The sequence below is a fragment of the Cebus imitator genome, unplaced genomic scaffold (assembly GCF_001604975.1).
Source record: "Cebus imitator isolate Cc_AM_T3 unplaced genomic scaffold, Cebus_imitator-1.0 Scaffold673, whole genome shotgun sequence".
NCBI lineage: Eukaryota > Metazoa > Chordata > Mammalia > Primates > Cebidae > Cebus > Cebus imitator.
Window position 1 is genome coordinate 340,237 of NW_016107988.1, and position 19,097 is coordinate 359,333.

General features: G+C 38.8%; 1 protein-coding gene across 1 annotated transcript; it reads left to right on the forward strand.

The window, feature by feature from the left end:
* The first annotated feature begins 1,899 nt into the window (after positions 1 to 1,899).
* LOC108295985 (putative protein FAM47D) lies at positions 1,900 to 4,321 on the forward strand. The gene is made up of 2 exons (XM_037734850.1): positions 1,900 to 3,292; positions 3,347 to 4,321. The coding sequence occupies exons 1-2, from the start codon at positions 1,961 to 1,963 to the stop codon at positions 4,319 to 4,321; spliced, it is 2,307 nt and encodes a 768-aa protein (XP_037590778.1). The 5' UTR covers positions 1,900 to 1,960.
* Positions 4,322 to 19,097: the final 14,776 nt, after the last annotated feature.

Genomic DNA, 19,097 nt, shown 5'->3' on the forward strand with positions numbered 1-19,097 from the left:
AGCCTGAGAACTAGGGCATCTCTTGTGAACTTTACAAAACATTGAAGGAAGAAACGATACCAATCATACACAAATGCTTTGAGAAAATGAAAAAAAAATATGATCCTTTTCAAACCATTCTTTGATTACCCTTACCCTGATAACAAAGCCAAACAACAAATCAAAGAAAAACCATCACCAGATATCCTTCATAATCATTGATGAAAAAAAAATTGGAATATTTTAGCAAACTTAACCCAACAACATATACAGAGGATTTAAAAAGTTTAAAAACCAAGTGAAGTTTATCTCCAGAATTGAAAGTATGTATGCCACTTTAAATTTGATCATTATAATTCATTATTTGAGCATAATTGTAAAAGAAAGAAATGTGGTATGAACATCTTAATGGGTGAAGAAAAATTATTAGATAATCCAAGCATTTGACACAAAGCATTTGTCACAAACTCTGAGAATACGAATAAAAGGGGAAAATGTGTGTACAAAAACCCTGCAGCTCACACCATACAGAATGGCTTCCACCCTAAGATCAGAAACAATACAAAGATTTCCACTCTCATCATTTTCAGTCAATACATTAAATCAGTGGGGGTTGAGGAATGATAAAGATGATCATATTGGAATGGAAAAAGGAAACTATCTTTATTCACAGATGACATTATTGTATACATAGAAAATTCAATGAAATCTACAAAAATGATCCTGAAATTAATGAGTTTACCAAGGTTGTATAACATGGTATAGAAGATAGATATACAAAAATCAATATTTATATATACTAACAAGAAAAAATTGTAAATTGCAATTAAAAAAACTGCATATAATACTATCAAAAACCATATTTAGAAAAAAAAACTAGAGCAAAAGAGATGTGAAAGACACATACACTAAAAAATACAAAATATCCCTGAGAAAATGAAAAATCACATAAAAAATAGAAAGATGTACCTTCCTCAGTGGTCAGAAAACATCCTATTGTTAATATGCCAATTATTCTCAAATTGATCTATAGATTCAACAGAATCCTAATCAAAATCCCAACAGGACTTTTTTAGACATTGACAAACTGATTTTAAAATTTCTATAGAAATTCAAAGGACCTAGAAGAACCAAAAAGAACAGTATTAAATAACTAATACAGCCCAATTTCTAGATTTATTATAAAGCTAAAGTAGTTAACAGAGTGTGAAATTTGTGTGAGAGAAAAATCAATAGAAGAGAAATGACTGCCCAGAAATTGATCCTCAAGAAATATAGACAACTGATATTCTACCAGTTTCCAAATGGAGAAAAGATGGTCTTTACAAAAATAGCTCTGAAATTACCAGATATATGTAAGCAATAAATATATTTTTTAAATAAAATCTTTGATCTATATCTTGTGCTGTTTACAAACATCATAATGGATTTAAATGAAAACCAACTTTATCGCCTTAGGACATGCAAAGTTTTCATAGATACATCAAAAGTAACAAAATCTGTAAAAAAGAAAATTGATAAATTAAACTTAATCAAATTTAAAAAAAACTTCTATTTGACACTGTTAAGAAAAGGAAAGGGACAAAGCCAAGGATGAAGAGAAAATTTTGCAAATCATATATGTGATAACGGACTTACAAGTAGAACACAACAAGAATAGTCAAAACTAAATATGATATCCAGCAACCTGGTTTAAAAATGGGGAAAATCTGAACAGAAACTTCAATCAAGGAGAGATAAGGATGACAAATAACCAAATATAGAGATGTTCAATACCAGCAGTCATTAGGAAATGCAAATGAAACCCAGAATGAGATTCCACCACACACCTGCTAGAATCTGGGCTGCGCATGTGACGTCAGAGCTGCCCCGCCTCCCGGAAGAACCTGGGTTGTGCATGGCTCGCGGTCTCCTAGCGACCAGAGCCGCAGGGATCGGAAACCGCTGAAGCAGGAGAGGTGGCAGCCCAGCGAGGACCACCATGGGGGACCAGAGGCCGCAGGACCGGCCGAGGTCCCCGGGCATGGACTCCACTCCCCGGTATTGTGACAAACGGCCTTCCAAGTGCTTCGCGGAGCGCAAGCACAGGCGCATGAAGTTGCCCCCCATAGACACCGAGAACTGGATATTTGTGAAGGAGGGCATGGACGACTTCCGCTACGGCTGTCCGTCTCCCGAGGATATGCTCATTTGTCGCCGGGACGACTTCTTACTCCCCAAAATCTCTAGCAGAAGTCCGCATGCTGACCCACAAAGCAGGCAGAAAAAGCCGCTCAAGGAAGCGGCCCTATTTTCCAAACTGTCGCCAGCCCAGCTAGCACGGAAGGCGTTCGTAGAGGAAGTGGAAGGCCAGCTGATGGCTGAGCATTCCTTGGCCATGGACCCCGATGTGGCAGAAGATATGCCTCCAGATCTCCTACGACAGGTGCTGAAAGTGCTGGATCCTGAGAGGAGGCTGGAGGGCGCATGGGCTTGTTGTGAGGGCTCGGAGAAGGCAACCGAGGAACCCACCGAGCCTGGTAAATACCCTTGTGGGGAATCCTACCCATGGCCTTCCGAGACTCCGGTATCACATCTCTGCCTAGAGTCTCCTGAGAGGAGATTGTCCCATCTCCATCCAGAGACTCTTGAGACTGTAATGTCCAGTCTCCTCCTGGGGCCTCCCAAGACTCGTCAGATATCGAGTCTCTACCCGGAGCCTCCCGAGACTGCAGTGTCCCATTTCTGCCCGGAGCCTCCCAAAACTCGTGTATCTCGTCTCTGCCCAGAGCCTCCTGAGACTGGAGTGTCCCATCTCAGCCCAGAGCCTCCCAAGATTCAGCTGTCCAGTCTCTGCCCAGAACCTCCCGAGACTGGAGTGTGTCATTTCCACCTGGAGCCTCCGAAGACTCGTCGGATGTCCAGTCTCCACCCGGAGCCTCCTGAGACTGGAGTGTCTCATCTCCACACAGAGCCTCCCAAGAGTCGTAGATCATCCAGTGTCCACCCCGAGCCTCCCAAGATTGGAGTGTTTCATGTCCACCCAGAGTCTCCCAAGAGTCGTCGATCGTCCAGTCTCCCACCGGAACCCCCCAAGACTGAAGTGTCTCATGTCCAACCAGAGCCTCCCAAGACTCAGAGGCCCTGTTCCAGCCCGGAACCTCCCGACACTAGTGTGGTGTCCAATCTCCTACTAGACATACTGAAACTGCTGGATTCCCAGAAGGAGCTGAAGGACGTATGGGCTCGTTGTGAGGCCCGGGTGAAGGCAAGCGAGAAACCCACCCAGTCTGATAAATACCTTTCTGCAGAAGTCATCCAGCAGCTTCCCGAGGTTTTCCTGCTTCCCGAGATTCACTTATCGAATCTCCGCGTAGAGTCTCTCAAGACTCGTCGGGGGTCCCGTGTCCGCCCGGGGCATCCGAAGACTCGTCGGGTGTCCCGTCTCCGCTCCGAGCATCTGAAGACTCGTCTGGGGTCCCGTCTCCACCCGGAGCCTCCCAAGACTCGTCGGACGTCCATTCTCCACCCGGAACCCCCCAAGACTCATCGGGGGTCCAGTCTCCACCCAGAGCCTCCCAAGACTCGTCGCGGGTCCAGTCTCCGTCCAGAGCCTCCCAAGACTGAAGTGTCTCATCTCCACCCAGAGCCTCCCAAAGCTCCAGTGTCCCAACAATTATCGGAGCCTCCCAAGATTCGAGCGTCCTTTCTAAAAGCACTGTTTCCAGAAGATACACCAAGCACAAGGAAGGATTCTCTTAAATTTAGATACACATCAGAAAAACTCCGTGACTTCTTCAAGTGGACTGAAGAAATGGGAGCTGATGAAGAATCCATCAGGGATCTCTTCGACTTTACTCCCAAGTGCAAACCAACCTATGACGACCAACAGATAAAGAAGATAAACAAGTGGTCCTCAGAGCTGCAGTACAACATAGAGCTAGATGAAATGGATGAGGTCAAATTACTATCAAAGGAAAAATTCTGGAGGAGAACATCGCAGACAGCACCAAATTCTTATACTGCGCAACCTGTGAAGATGAGGTATGGAGCGTGGTACCTCAAGCCTAAGCTGTGGAGAAAGCTAAGAAGTGATGAACCTTTGATTGACCCCAAGCTCTTACTTAAAAAGCCTGATGAACCCGACATTCTTGACGAACTTTACGGACCGATTGCCTTTAAGGATTTCATTCTAAGCAGGGGCTACGAAATGCCTGGCGTCATTGAAAAGCTGTTTGCCAGGATGGGATGGACTTATGACTCTGTTAAGACTCCTATGGAACGCGCAATGAAACTTTACAAATACAAACAACCACGGCGAGGGGGCATTGCAGGATTGGACCATTTTCTACTTCGTACTTAATTGGGTATTTCTTCCTCTCATTTTAAACATCAGTCAGAATTTATGATGAATGGCCCCGTGAATGTTCAACTTTAGCAACATCTGTAAATTCAGTATCTAATGTTTATAAATATTTCTTAATGACTTGCTTTGGCTTCATTATTTCATATATTTTATCAATTATGTGATTAATATTCACATATACTTTGTCACATTTTTGAAGCATTGTGAACATTACATCATCATGTCAATTATTCGTAAAAATACATACAACAAGAAATAAAAGCAGAATTATTCTTAAAAAGAGAAATGGGGTTGGGCACATTGGCTTATTCCTGTAATCGCACCCCACTTTGGGAGAACTAGGAGGGTGGATTGCTTGAGCCCAGGAATTGAAGACCAGCCTGGTCAGCAGGGTGAAACCTGGTCTCCACAAAAAAAATGCAAAAATTAGCCAGGAGTGGTGATGTGCACCTGTAGTCCCAGCTACTCCGGGGAATGACTAGGAGGATCTCTTCAGCCCAGAAGGCAGAGATTGCTGTGAGCTGTGATCGTGCCACTGCACTCCAATCTGGGTGACAGAGTAAGACCCTGTGTCAAAAAAAAAAAAAAAATCAAAATGTGCTGAGTAAAAATAGAATTGTATAACTCTTCTTATATTAAAATTGTAATGAAATAATTACAACAATTATTTGGTTAACCAAAAATTGGAGTCTGTAGCAAAAATAATGTTAACACTTTTGAATAGTGAAATTATCTTCCCCTTTGGAATTCCATCAAAGCCCCAAAACAAGTTTGAAAACTATTTATCAAAATCATAGGTGAAACTTGAGTTATGCGATTTTATCATATCTAAGTAGAATGTATGTAAATATTCGCCATGTTCATAAACCTTCATTACAACAGACTATTACCAAATCATATAAACAAGTGAAGAATAGGAGGTAGCTTCAGCTCCCTGGCAAATCTCATGTGCAAAATAGATCTGCGTGAGAAAAGCTACATCAAATATCCTTACATATCTGTTGAAGTTCAAATAATTTTCTTTTTTTTAATATATTTTTACTGTGCTTTAGGGTCTGAGGTATTCATTTCATTAACAGCAATTTAAAATGCACTCATAAGTTTAAAATACTAACTCAATCAACTGCTTTATGTTTCAAAACTAGCAAGTAAAACTGTCTGGTATAAGTAAATTTGTAGGTAAATATATTTCTAGTGTACATTTGAAGTGCACCTTTTCTTCTAGTGATGAAAGAAGCCATCTATAAATGGAAATATATGCATATATTTCATTCAAGTAAGCACTGATATATGCATCTCTCTATGAGCAAATTCTGTTTATAGTGAAGTTTTTCTGTGGGCATTTTGTTCCTGAAGAACCAAGTCTTTTTTTGTGTTGTTTTCTAAGGCAAGGCCTAGAATTTCTCTTCAAAGTCATCATCATAAACTTAGGTTAATGTCATCACTATATCTTATTGTATTTCTGCAGCGGTTTCCAACCCATGTCTCTTCTTGAGTGTATTTTTGTAAAATACAAGCATGGCTTGTTAACTCTCCAGACTCATCTAAATTTATCTAGGTACATAAACACTCACACACACATGTGCATACATACTCACACATGTTCCTGCATTCCCTGCTCCAGTCAATATTCCTTTTCTTACCTGTGTTTTTCTTGTGTCTTCCTACATAATCTTCTCTATTGTTAGGACTTCACTCAGGCCACGTGATCCTGTTTCAGGGTCTCCCCACCAAGGTCAATTTCACGATGCCTTTTATTAAGATCTTGTATCTGTAGACAACGACACTCATTTCCCAGTTGTTTTCCACTGAAGAACTCATTTCAGTAACCTAGAGAAATGAGTCATGAATGCCTTCAGAATCTGGGAAGCCCCCATACTTATTTATTCTGACTTCTGAGAGGCCAATACCATGCCTTATGGCTCTGAGTTATCTGGATTCTGAGGTTCTCCACTGAAGCCTTGGGCTTCATGCAGCAGCATTCAATGTTCAGTTCCTTTCAGCAAGAGTAAGATATCCTTTTCCACATTTGGTTATGTGACCTTGCACTTCATGAAGGATGTATCCTCATCTACACAATGGACACCATATGATGAAACTCAAATTCTGATAAGACTTAAATGATTACTTATTAAAGTGCCTAATGCCTCAAGCATCATAGAAGTGATACTCAACATATATTTGTGGAAGAGGAGGAGTAGAAAAGGAAGAAGGGTACTAAAAGATCACAACAGAAAGACACTATAAAAATAACTTTTTGTTGGTGTTTATCTGGTGATAGCCTTTATCTGTATCACACATAATCTTAGCTATTGCTTAGATTATGAAAAAGTAGTGCTTGCTTTGGCAGCACATATACTAAAATTAAGATGAAAAAGCATAATTGCAAAATAAAAGCCCCTGGTTAGGGCTTCTATTGCTTATTGGTAATGGCGAATTCCAGGGAAATAAACTTTCCTCAGAGAAATTATGTCAGTTTCTTCACACTGTAATCACACAAATTGGTATTAGTTGTCACACAGATATAAACAGAAACAATGTTTGATCTATTTGGATTTTTAACAACCAGATAGACTTCTGAAAACATCCTGACTTCAAATCCATAGTTTTTAGAAATAGAAGGAATTCAAGAGAACTTGATATATAATTGTGCCTGTATAGCCAGAGCCTGGAGGAAATAACTATCTTCTAAAAATCATTCAATTGTACTATACGTTGCATATCTGCAATCTTTCTTCATTTTTTAAAAGAAAGCTCAACGTTGTGAAGAGTCAATTTTTTCACAATCTAATAATACAGATTATCACTATGTACTTGTAGTGGATCTGTATCCAGTGGTCTAGAGTAACTATAATAAAATCTACCACTCAGTACACCGTTACTATTGAGCCTCCAAGACAAAAAACCCTGTAATGGAAACACACAGAAAAAATCTAAGGTTTCATTTTTTTTATTGTTAGAGATGCAAGACAAATACTATTAAAATTAAATATCAATTCAGGACAGTAATACTTAAAAAGTCTAAAGGCCTTATGAATATATAAGCAACTTTTATAAGCTTTTGTAAGCTACTTTTTGAAGGTTAGTCCCTCTTCTTAGGCTAATTTGGGAATTTATTGATTCTTAAAGCTATTCATATTTTGAAACTGCGCTACCTACTACACTTTCCCCAGAAACTATATAAATAAAATTCCAGACTAGCTAGAAAAGAAGAAAAAAGTAAAAGCACAAAAGAGAAGAGAAAATGTGTTATATTTGTCTTCTAGACTTGGAGCAGAAGAATCTAAGTTTTAGCAACTGATATGGTTTGGCTCTGTGTCCCCACTCAAATCGCATATCAAATTGTAATACCCACATGTTGAGGGAGGGAGGTGATTGTATCATGCGGGTGATTTCCCCCATGCTGTTGTCATGATAGTGAGTGAGTTTTCATGGGATCTGATGGTTTTATAAGTGTTTGGAAGTTCCTTCTTCATTCTTCTCCTTCTTGCTGCCTTGTGAAGAAGGTGCTTGCTTCCCCTTCACCCTCGGCCATGATTGTAGTTTTCCTGAGGCCTCCCTATCCATGTGGAACAGTAAGTCAGTTAAATCTCTTTCCTTTATAAATTACCCAGTCTCAGATACTTCTTCATAGCTGTGTGAAAACAGACTAATAGAACAACTGAAGTAAGATTTTACATAATAAATTAACTACTTTTTCAGAGACAGCCTACTTTTAAAAATATAATAATAGCTACCACATATTGATTACAAACAGTGAGCTAAGTGTAATATTAGAATCATCTTAAACGCCCACCTAATTTAACACTTATAACATCTCTCATTGCTACTACTATTTTTCTGATGAATATATCAGTATAGGAAAGTTCTCACAGTTCAGATGGGGTAGGTACACTCAAGCCTTCAGCTGAGGATTATTTGATTAAGAACTCCATACTTTTCTTCACCTCCTAGGAAGGGAGTAAAGAATGCTTACTGTATCCATTCAGTATATATGTACCTTAAATTAAGGAGAAGTACACTGAGATTATTGATCATAAATTATCTCAATTCCAAAGGCTGCTCCTATATCATATAGCTTTGATAACTTCTTTCCATCTGCCAGAATATTCACTATTATAACTAAAATTAATGTAAAAAGAGGATGTAGCTTACAGATATATGAGGTCACACAATGTAGGTATGTGGTTACTTCTCAAATCAGCGATTGGCTCTAACTTTTTCAGTATAATGGTTTATAATATGACAATATGGATTTTAAAAAATTTTAGTTATAGGCTGTTTTCAAGAGGAAAGTATCTTGGGAATATGTCTCATTTAACTGTTTTTAGCATAATATCTCCCCTATGGCTCATTTTCTTAGTTAATGATCAACATCAGCAATATGTCTTTTTAATGTGAATATGAAATTTGTGTTCACAACATGGTGATGGCAGAAGATAGCAGCAAGTTTTTCATTTATTATTTATTTTCACTTATTTTTTAAAAGTAAAGTCAGCTTACCAATAGTTTACAAAATGTATTATTCAGAACAAGAATCTTACTGATTAATTCTAGAAAGAAAATTAAAAAAAAATTAAGTTTATAAGATTCCATTGTCTAATAAACTGTAGTTCAATACTACACAAAAATACACCAAATATTTACATGTAATGAGGCTTACAAACACTTAGCCCTGTGAGCTACATTAATTAAAATAAACATTTGCAAACCCAATATCCACTACACTGAAAATATTTCAGATATTTCTGAGAATTATTTGTCAGTCTCTTTGGGGGAAAAGTTACTGGTAAAAACAAATGCTTTTGTATAATTTGGACAGAAAACAAGCAATATCCAATACAGCTTACTGTTGATTTGATTATAATAAATTTTATAAAATGCAATTTAATACAGTTAGTTATTTTTAGAGCCTGTCAGCAGTTATTCTCCATACAGACAGAAACTGATTGAATGGACTTCTACTTGATAGTCATAAGGAGGAAAGCTGAAATAAACTTAGTCGATGCTTTCAATAGTGATTGTCCTTCAATTCCCTTCATTTAAATCATCCCAGTCACCTAGGAAAAAGACAACCACGTTTCCAAACTATCACTAATGCAAATATATAGAAAATTCATTTTGAAATTCTGAAGAAGGAAATGTTGTAGGACAATAAGCAAATAATGCTCTCTTCCTCTTGTATTCTGAATGTAACTCTTGTATTTATTTAACACAAAAACATCAGAAATTTCTAGAACCATACCACATTAAATTTAACAAAATTCCATTGTGAAAATTATATTCCCAACGCAAGATATTCTACAGCAAATTTCTTGTATCTCTTAAACTATTCTGTGCCTTCATATGTTTCCTAAATTATAAATGTAGTTAGTAAAATAAATCTAAGAAATTTCTAGTATGAAACCAGTTCTTACAGTTTCTCATTTCGCATGAGTTATTTAATGATAGATTGAAGAAATATGTTTAGTATTTGTCAAACACAGTTTTTCCTAAGTTGTAAGTTTTCCTAAACTTATTTCACCTCACAACAGACATTTTTCAAGTAATAGCTACTAAACTTTCACAGATCAAATGAAACATCCTTGGGAAAACATTCAACTAAGATAAATTTATCTGTATTTAAAATTTAGTTTAAGTAAGTAATATAAATTAATATTCTGAAATAACATTACATTTATTTATTATGAATAAAAATTATAATAGCATTTCTGGAATTTAAATCATTAGCATATTAACTAAATAATGCAATATATCAGGACAAATGGTACAAGAATCCATAATTTTTTACCAAATATTGAGCAAAAGGTAAAGTGATGAAAGATATTATAGATAATTTAAAAATCTGGTGATTAAGTCCAACTCAAAAAAACACATAAAATCAAAGAATATGAGAAACAAAGAAGATATTGTCAAAGAGATATTAATTTTTAAAATCTCAGAGCTGAAAAAATAGCCAATTTTTAAGACTGAAATTAGTCCTTGGAGTAACATATTGAGTTCAATGGATGAAAAAAGGATCCATACAAAGATACATGCTGTTGAAATTTCAGTCTCAAGAATTAAGACTTGAGTGCAGTGGCTTATGCTTGTAATCACAGCACTTTGGGAGGCCAAGGAGGGAGGATCACTTGAGCACAGGATTTCCAGTTCATCCTGGACAATACAGTGAGACGTTGTCACTACAATTATAAAAAAATATATATATAGCCACACCTGGTGGCATGCACCTGTAGTCCTAGCTTCTTGGGAGGCTGCAGTGGGAAAATTGCTTGACTCTAGGAAGTGGAGGTTGCAGTGAGCCCAGATTGCACGCTGCACTCCAGCCTGGGTGACAGAGTAAGGCTCTGTTAAAAATAAATAAATAAAAAGGAAAGAAAGAAGAATTAAGACTTTAAAAAAATTCAGAGCAGAAAAACAAGATACCTAGAAAGAAAGACTCACTCATATTACCCATTCTATGAAAGAAAACTAATATGCAAATTTATTCATATTCTTATAACTGTATAAAGTACTTTAACAAAATGATTTTTTAATGAGGGAATGATATGAGGTATTTTAGATAGTCATAGCAAAACATGTCTTTTAAGAAGAAAGGAAAGCTCCAAAGTAATAAAAATAAGTACATTAGACTTTGGAAATCAAGATATTTCCTTTTAAGCAGTAGGCAATTAGTGCAGTTGTAATCTTTGATTTTCCTTTGAATAATATCAGTTAAATTTTTATCTCTCTTATGGTGCTTACAATGATACCTATGAAAAATCTTTTTTATAAAAATTTTAATTCTAGGCAAATTGCACTTGCATTATTCTTTAACCATATCATTTTCTCATCACATAATAATACTTTCTGTACACGCTTATTCATTTTTTAAAAGAACGTTTCTTATTTCCCCTGTTAGGTGCAGCTGAATGATGTTTTCTATCAGTATTAGCAGGTATACTTTAGTTCCTCTTGGTAAATGAGGCATGATCAATGCCTCTCTTACCTTTGTTTCATCTTCTGTAAAATAGACACAATATATATTCCTCTTAGGTTCTCTCATTAAATCAAATAAATGGATTATGTGTAAATCAAGATAATTTATATAGCATAATTTTGTACAGTGTCTGGAATGGAATAGGCATCCAGTAAAACATTATTTTATATAGTATTACACCAATATGAAAATAAAAATATTCTATATTCAATGTCTAAATATAGAAGCAAAAGTCATACCAATCTGTTTACATGTCACAAATATTTTCTTTGTTGACCATAAGAATCTCTGTTAAAGTGCAAAGATATTTAGTAGATTTCATAATGTAAATTTGGTAAGACAAAATTTGATCGGGATATATTTTTAACTTTCTAACTTGGAAAAAATTCCATGGAATGTATTCTAAATTCAGGAGCCAATGCTTCAACAATTCTCTTTAACAATACTGCAACCAGCAAGCTCATATGAGTGCTCACTTTTCTAAAATTGGTGAGGGTTAGAAAAGAATTATATATTCTAAATAATCCCAGATTACAACCCACATTGAACCTCCTAAAGTTCAACTGCGCATCTTCAAATTTACATGTGACTGTTCATTAAAAGAGTTTTCTACTTAATAGCCACTTCATTTTTTCGCTGTTCAAAGTAGAATATTATACAAAGGACTCATATGCAGAATACCTAAATCATTCTTAAAACTTAAGAACAGAGGAGAGAGGGGGAAGATGGCTGAAAGGAAGCTTCTCCAGAGTGCAGCTACCACCAAGTGAGGCAGAACCAGAGCGATAACCACGTCTCCAAGTTAGGTACCAGTTTTGTTCTAAAGGGACTGGTTGAACAGTGGGACCAACCCCCAAAAAAGGTGGTGAAAGCAGCCCAAAGGGGTCCAGCCGCGGCAAGGCAGGGCACTGCCCCACCCAGAAAGTGTATCAGGCATGGAGGATCGGGGGGCATCAACTCCTCAGTTCTCTAAATCAGATACAGCAACTCCCTCGGAGACTTTGGCAGTGCACAGACCAGGAAAACGCTGCCTTGCTGAGAAATGCCCAGAGTCACAGACCCAGGCAATAGGCCAGGCCAGCAGCCCCAGCCAAAACGGTGCCTTGTCATCACAGACCAGGGAGGAGATTTGGACTAACACGAAAAAAGACTGCGAAAAGGAACTGCCCATCTCACAGAAGGGAGAGTTGAAAGCAGGGAGGGGGATATGACCAGACAGACCCCATCCCCACAAGATTCAGCAATCAGAGTTCCAGAGTCACTCTCCCGGAGTTTCGCAGTTAACACATCCTCCATCCGGGAGGGGCGGACTCGACTCGTAGAGGGAAAGAGCCTGCCATTGGGAAGGCGGGGCTAACCCCACCAGTACAGAAACCAGGTAAAGAATAAACAGCAGCCTGGCTGAGACGGAGGCAGCCCAGCAGCGCCTCCACAGGCAGACAATGGACAGACTGTCTCAAGCGGCACACTGACTACTTCGTCAAAAAAAAAAAAAAAAGCCTCATACAAGAGAAATAGCCGCAACTTTAACGGAAAGGACATCCACTCAGAGAAAACGGGAAGAAACCAACACAAAAGGATGACAACAACAAAGTCAAAAAGCCTCTCATCCCCAGAGAGATCACAACCACTCACCAGCATGGCAACAAAACAGGTCAGAAAAAGATTTTGAGGAGCTGACAGAAGCAGTCTTCAGAAGATGCGTAATAACAAACTTCTCTGAGCTAAAATAACATATTTTAACACAATTTTTCTTAATGCAGAGAAACTAAGAACCTTGAAAAAAGAGTAGATGAAATGCTAACTAGAATAACCAGCCTAGAGAAGAACATAAATGCTTGATGGAGCTGAAAAACACAGCACAAGAACTTTGTGAGGCATACACAAGTTTCAATAGCCAAATTGATCAAGCAGAAGAAAGGATATCAGAGATCAAAGATCAACTCAACGAAATAAAAAGTGAAGGCAAGAAAAGAGAAAAAAGAGTGAAAAGAAATGAACAAAACCTCCAAGAAATATGGGATTATGTGAAAAGACCTAATCTATGCTTGATCGGTGTACCTGAAGAGGATGGGGAAAATGAATCCAAGCTGGCAAACATTCTTCACAATGTTATCCAGGAGAACTTCCCCACCCTAGCAAAGCAGAACAACATTCAAATACAGGAAATACAAAGAAGACCACAGAGATATCCCTCAAGAAGAGCAACCCCAAGGCACATAATTGTCAGATTTACCAGGGTTGAAATGAAGGAAAAAATGCTAAGGGCAGCCAGAGAGAAAGGTCAGGTCACCCACAAAGGAAAGCCCATCAGACTCACAGCAGACCTCTCAGCAGAAACCCTACAAGCCAGTAGAGAGTGGGGGCCAATATTCAACATCCTTAAAGAAAAGAACTTTCAACCCAGAATCTCCTATCCAGCCAAGCTAAGCTTCATAAGTGAAGGACAAATAAAATCCTTTATAGACAAGCAATTACTGAGAGATTTCATTGCCACCAGACCTGCCCTAGAAGAACTCCTGAAGGAAGTGCTAAACACAGAAAAAAGCATCCAGTACCAGCCACTGCAAAAATGAACCAAATGGTAAAGACCAATGATGCAATGAGGAAACTGCATTGACCAACAGGCAAAACAAACAACCAGTAACAAAAATAGAAGGATCAAATTCACACATAACAATATTAATGTTAAATGTAAATGGTTTAAATGCCCCAATCAAAAGACACAGACTGGCAAACTGGGTAAAATTCAAAACCCATCAGTGTGCTGTATTCAGATGACCCATCTCACATACAAAGACACACATAGAATCAAAATAAAGGGATGGAAGAAGATCTACCAAGCAAATGGAAAGGAAAAAAAAAAAGCAGGGGTAGCAATCTTAGTCACTGATAAAATCAACTTTAAACCAACAAAGATCAGAAGACACAAAGAAGGACACTACATAATGGTGAAAGGATCAATACAACAAGACGAGCTAACTATCCTAAATATAAATGCACCCAATACAGGAGTGCCTAGATACATAAAGCAAGTTCTTATTGACCTACAAAGAGACTTAGACTCCCACACAATAAAAGTGGGAGACTTTAACACTGCACTGTCAACATTAGACAGATCAATGAGACAGAAAATCAACAAGGGTATCCAGGACTTGAACACAGAACTGGAACAAGAAGGCCTAATAGACATCTAGAGAATTCTCCACCCCACAGTCATAGAATATACATTCTTCTCAGCACCACATCGCACTTAGTCTAAAATTGACCACATAATTGGAAGTAAATCACTCCTCAGCAAATGCAAAAAAGCAAAAATCATAACAGTCTCTCAGACCACAGTGCAATCAAATTAGATCTCAGGATTAAGAAACTAACTCAAAACCAGACATCTTCATGGAAACTGAACAACTGGCTCCTGAATGTTGACTGGATAAACAATGAAATGAAGGCATAAATAAAGATGTTCTTCAAAACCAATGAGAACAAGGACACAATGTACAAGAATCTATGGGACACATTTAAAGCAGTGTCTAGAGGGAAATTTATAGCAATAAATGCCCACATGAGAAATGAGGGACTATCTAAAATCGACACCATATCATCAAAATTGAAACAGCTAGAGGAGCAAGATCAAAAAAAACCCAAAAGCTAGCAGAAGACAAGAAAAAAGATCAGAACAGAAATGAAGAAGAAAGAGACAAAAAAAAAAAACCCTTAAAAAAATCAATAAATCCAGGAGCTGGTTTTTCAAAAAGATCAACAAAATAGACCACTAGCCAGATTAATAGAAAAGAAAAGAGAGAATAATCAAATAGATGCAATAAAAATGATAAAGGGGATATCACCACCTATCCCACAGAAATACAAACTACCATCAGAGATTACTACAAACAACTCTATGCACATCAACCATTAAATCTGGAAGAAATAGATAAATTCAAGGACACTTGCACCCTCCCGAAATAAACCAGGAAGAATTTGAAACCCTAAATAGACCAATAACAAGGGCTGAAGTTGAGGCAGCAATTAACAGCCTACCAACCAAAAAAAGTCCAGGTTCAGACGGATTCACAGCTGAATTCTACCAGACATACAAAGATGAGCTGGTACCAATTCTTCTGAAACTATTCCAAACAATACAAAAAGAGGGAATCCTCCCCAACTCATTTTATGAGACCAAAATCATCCTGATACCAAAACCCGGCAGAGACTCAACTGAAAAGGAAAACTTCAGGCCAATCTCCATGATGAACACAGATCCAAAAATCTTCAATAAACCACTGGCAAACTGATTGCCACAGCACATCAAAAAGCTTATCCATCATGATCAAGTAGGCTTCATCCCAGGGATGCAAGTCTGGTTCAGCATATGCAAGTCCACAAACGTAACCCACCACATAAACAGAACCAAAGACAAAAACCACATGATTATCTCAATAGATGCAGAGAAGGCCTTCAACAAAATTCGACAGCCCTTTATGCTAAAAACTCTGAATAAACTAGGTCTCGAAGGAACGTATCATAAAATAATAAAAACTGTTTAAGACAAACCCACTGCCAATATCATACTGAATGGGCAAAAACTGGAAGCATTCTCTTTGAAATCTGGCACAAGACAAGGATTCCCTCTCTCTCTACTCTTATTCAATATAGTATTGGAATTTTTAGCCAGAGCAATCAAGCAAGAAAAAGAAATAAAGGGTATTCAATTAGGAAAGGAGGAAGTCAAATTGTCTCTATTTGCAGATGACGTGACTGTATATTTAGAAGACCCCATTGTCTCAGTCCAAACTCTCCTTAAGCTGATAAACAAGCTGAGCAAAGTCTCAGGATACAAAATCAGTGTGCAGAAATCACAAGCATTCCTATACACCAATAACAGACAAACGGAGAGCCAAATCAAGAGTGAACTCCCATTCACAATTGCTACAAGAAGAATAAAATACCTAGGAATACAACTAACAAAGGAGATAAAGGACCTCTTCAAGGAGAACTACAAACCACTGCTCAAGGAAATAAGAGAAAATAAGAACAGATGGAAAAACATCACATGCTCATGGTTAGGAAGAATCAATATTGTGAAAATGGCCATACTGCCCAACGTAATTTATAGATTCAACGCTATCCCATCAAACTACCAATGATCATCTCCAAGGAACTGGAAAAAAAACACTTTAAACTTCATATGGAACCAAAAAAGAGGCCACACAGCCAAGATAATCCTAAGAAAAAGAACAAACCTGGTGGCATCACGCTGCCAGGCTTCAAACTATACTACAAGGCAATGGTAATCAAAACAGCATGGTACTGGTATCAAAACAGAGACATAGACCAATGGAACAGAACAGAGGCCTCCAGAGCAACACCACACATCTACAACCATCTGATCTTTGACAAACCTGACAAAAACAAGCAATGGGGAAAGGATCATCTGTTTAATAAATGGTGTTGGGAAAACTAGCTAGCCATGTGCAGAAAGCAGAAATTGGACCTCTTGCTGACACCTTACACTAAAATTAACTCCAGATGGGTTACAGACTTAAACGTAAGACCTAACACCATTAAAACCCTAGAAGAAAACCCAGGCAATACCATTCAGGACATAGGCATACATAAGGACCTCATGACTAAAATACCAAAAGCAATAGCAACAAAAGCCAAAATAGACAAATGGGATCTAATTAAACTTCAGAGCTTCTGCACAGCAAAAGAAACTATCATTAGAGTGAACCAGCAACCGACAGAATGGGAAAAAATTTTACAATCTACCCATCTGACAAAGGGCTAATATCCAGAATCTACAAAGAACTAAAACATATTTACAAGAAAAAAGCAAACAAACCCATCCAAAAGTGGGTGAAGGATATGAACAGACACTTTTCAAAAGAAGACATATATGAAGCCAACAAACATGAAAAAATGTTCATCATCACTGGTCATTAGAGAAATGCAAATCAAAACCATATTGAGATACCATCTCACGCCAGTTAGAATGGCAATCATTTAAAAATCTGGAGACAACAGATGCTGGAGAGAGGATGTGGAGAAATAGGAACACTTTTACACTGTTGGTGGGAGTGTAAATTAGTTCAACCATTGTGGAAGACAGTGTGGCAATTCCTCAAGGGTCTAGAAATAGAAATTCCATTTGACCCAGCAATCCCATCACTGGGTATATACTCAAAGAATTATAAATCATTCTATTATAAAGACACATGCACACTCATGTTCATCGTGGCACTATTTACAATAACAAAGATCTGGAACCAACCCAAATTCCCATCAATGATAGACTTGTTAAAGAAAATGTGGTGAGGGATCGATCCAAGATGGCCGTTTAGGAACAGCTCAGGATTGCAGCTCCCAGTGAAAGCGCAGAGGGTGAGTGGATGCCACATTTTTATTGCCCACAGACTAGGAAATTCCCAGGCGAGGGAGCCCCACAGGTTGCCAGCACGGCTGTTTCGGCGAGCGCACCTGTGTCGGCCAGCGCGGCTGTGTCAGACAGCATGGCTGCTTTGTCCCCCATGGCTGCTTTGTCAGCACCCTGGCGCAGCGGTTCTCTGTACAAAATACACTGGTCCAGGTGCCCTTTTGGCTGGCAACTGGAGCCACGGGAAGTTGCCCATTCATCTGTTTAAAAAGGGGACCGAACAGGGAACCAGAACAGTAGATTCCAGGGAAAAAAAAAAGTGCCACGAATCCCAGTGCCACCGTTTAAGCCAGTGCAGTGAGTCACCTCACTGGAAAACACACAGATCCCAGCACCTCTCCAACAGGTGACTGGAACACCAACAACAACAACAAAAAAAGTCCTCTGAGGCAGGCAGCCAGGCGATCAGGCTCCGCTGGTCTCACCCCCACAAAAGAACAGCAATCAGAAACTCTCTCAATTGAGAGTTTCACAGCAAGTGCAGCTGAACCCTGGACGGTCCAGCTTTGTGAGGGAGGGGCGTCCGCCATTACCGAGGCACTCCAACACTACAGAGGTAGTCAGCCAATGCTGAGACAGCCCGCCGTTGCCAAGGCAACCCACCATTGCTGAGGCAGCCCACCACTACAGAGAGAGTCTGCCAATACAGAGGTGGGCCACCATTGCCGAGGCAGTTCTAATTACACCCATATAAACAGGACTGCAGGGAAGATCACTCAGCAGCTGGGCAGAGCCCACAGCAGCTCAGCAAAGCCTCTACAGGCAGACAGTGACTAGGCTGCCTCTTTGCTTGGCAGGGCAGCTCTGAAGGGAAAAAAAAAAAGAAGGCAGCAGCACAACGGAAACTCATAAATAAAGCCCTAAATCCCTTGGACAGAGCACCTGGGAACAAAAAGCGGCTTATGAGTTCTGCTGCAGCAGACCTAAACGTACCTGCACGGCAGCTCTGAATGAACAACGGAGCTCACAGCTCAACATTTGAGCTCCTGTAAAGAACAGACTGTCTCCTTAAGCAGCTCCTTGACCCCTGTATATCCAAAGAGCCACCTCATAAAGGAGAGATCAGACTGACACTTGCCAGGTATCCTTCTGGGACAAAGATAGCAGAAGAAGAAAACTGGTAGCAACCCTTACTGTACTTCAGCTGCTGCAGGTGATACCCAGGCAAGCAGGGCCTGGAGTGGACCTCAGCAGTCCTACAGCAGAGGGGCCAGACTGTTAGAAGGAAAACTAAGAAACAGAAATAATCTCATCATCAACAAACAGAACGTCCACTCAGAGACCTAATCTGAAAGCCAGCAACTACAAAGACGACAGGTGGATAAATGCATAAAAATGAAAACAAACCAGCACAAAAA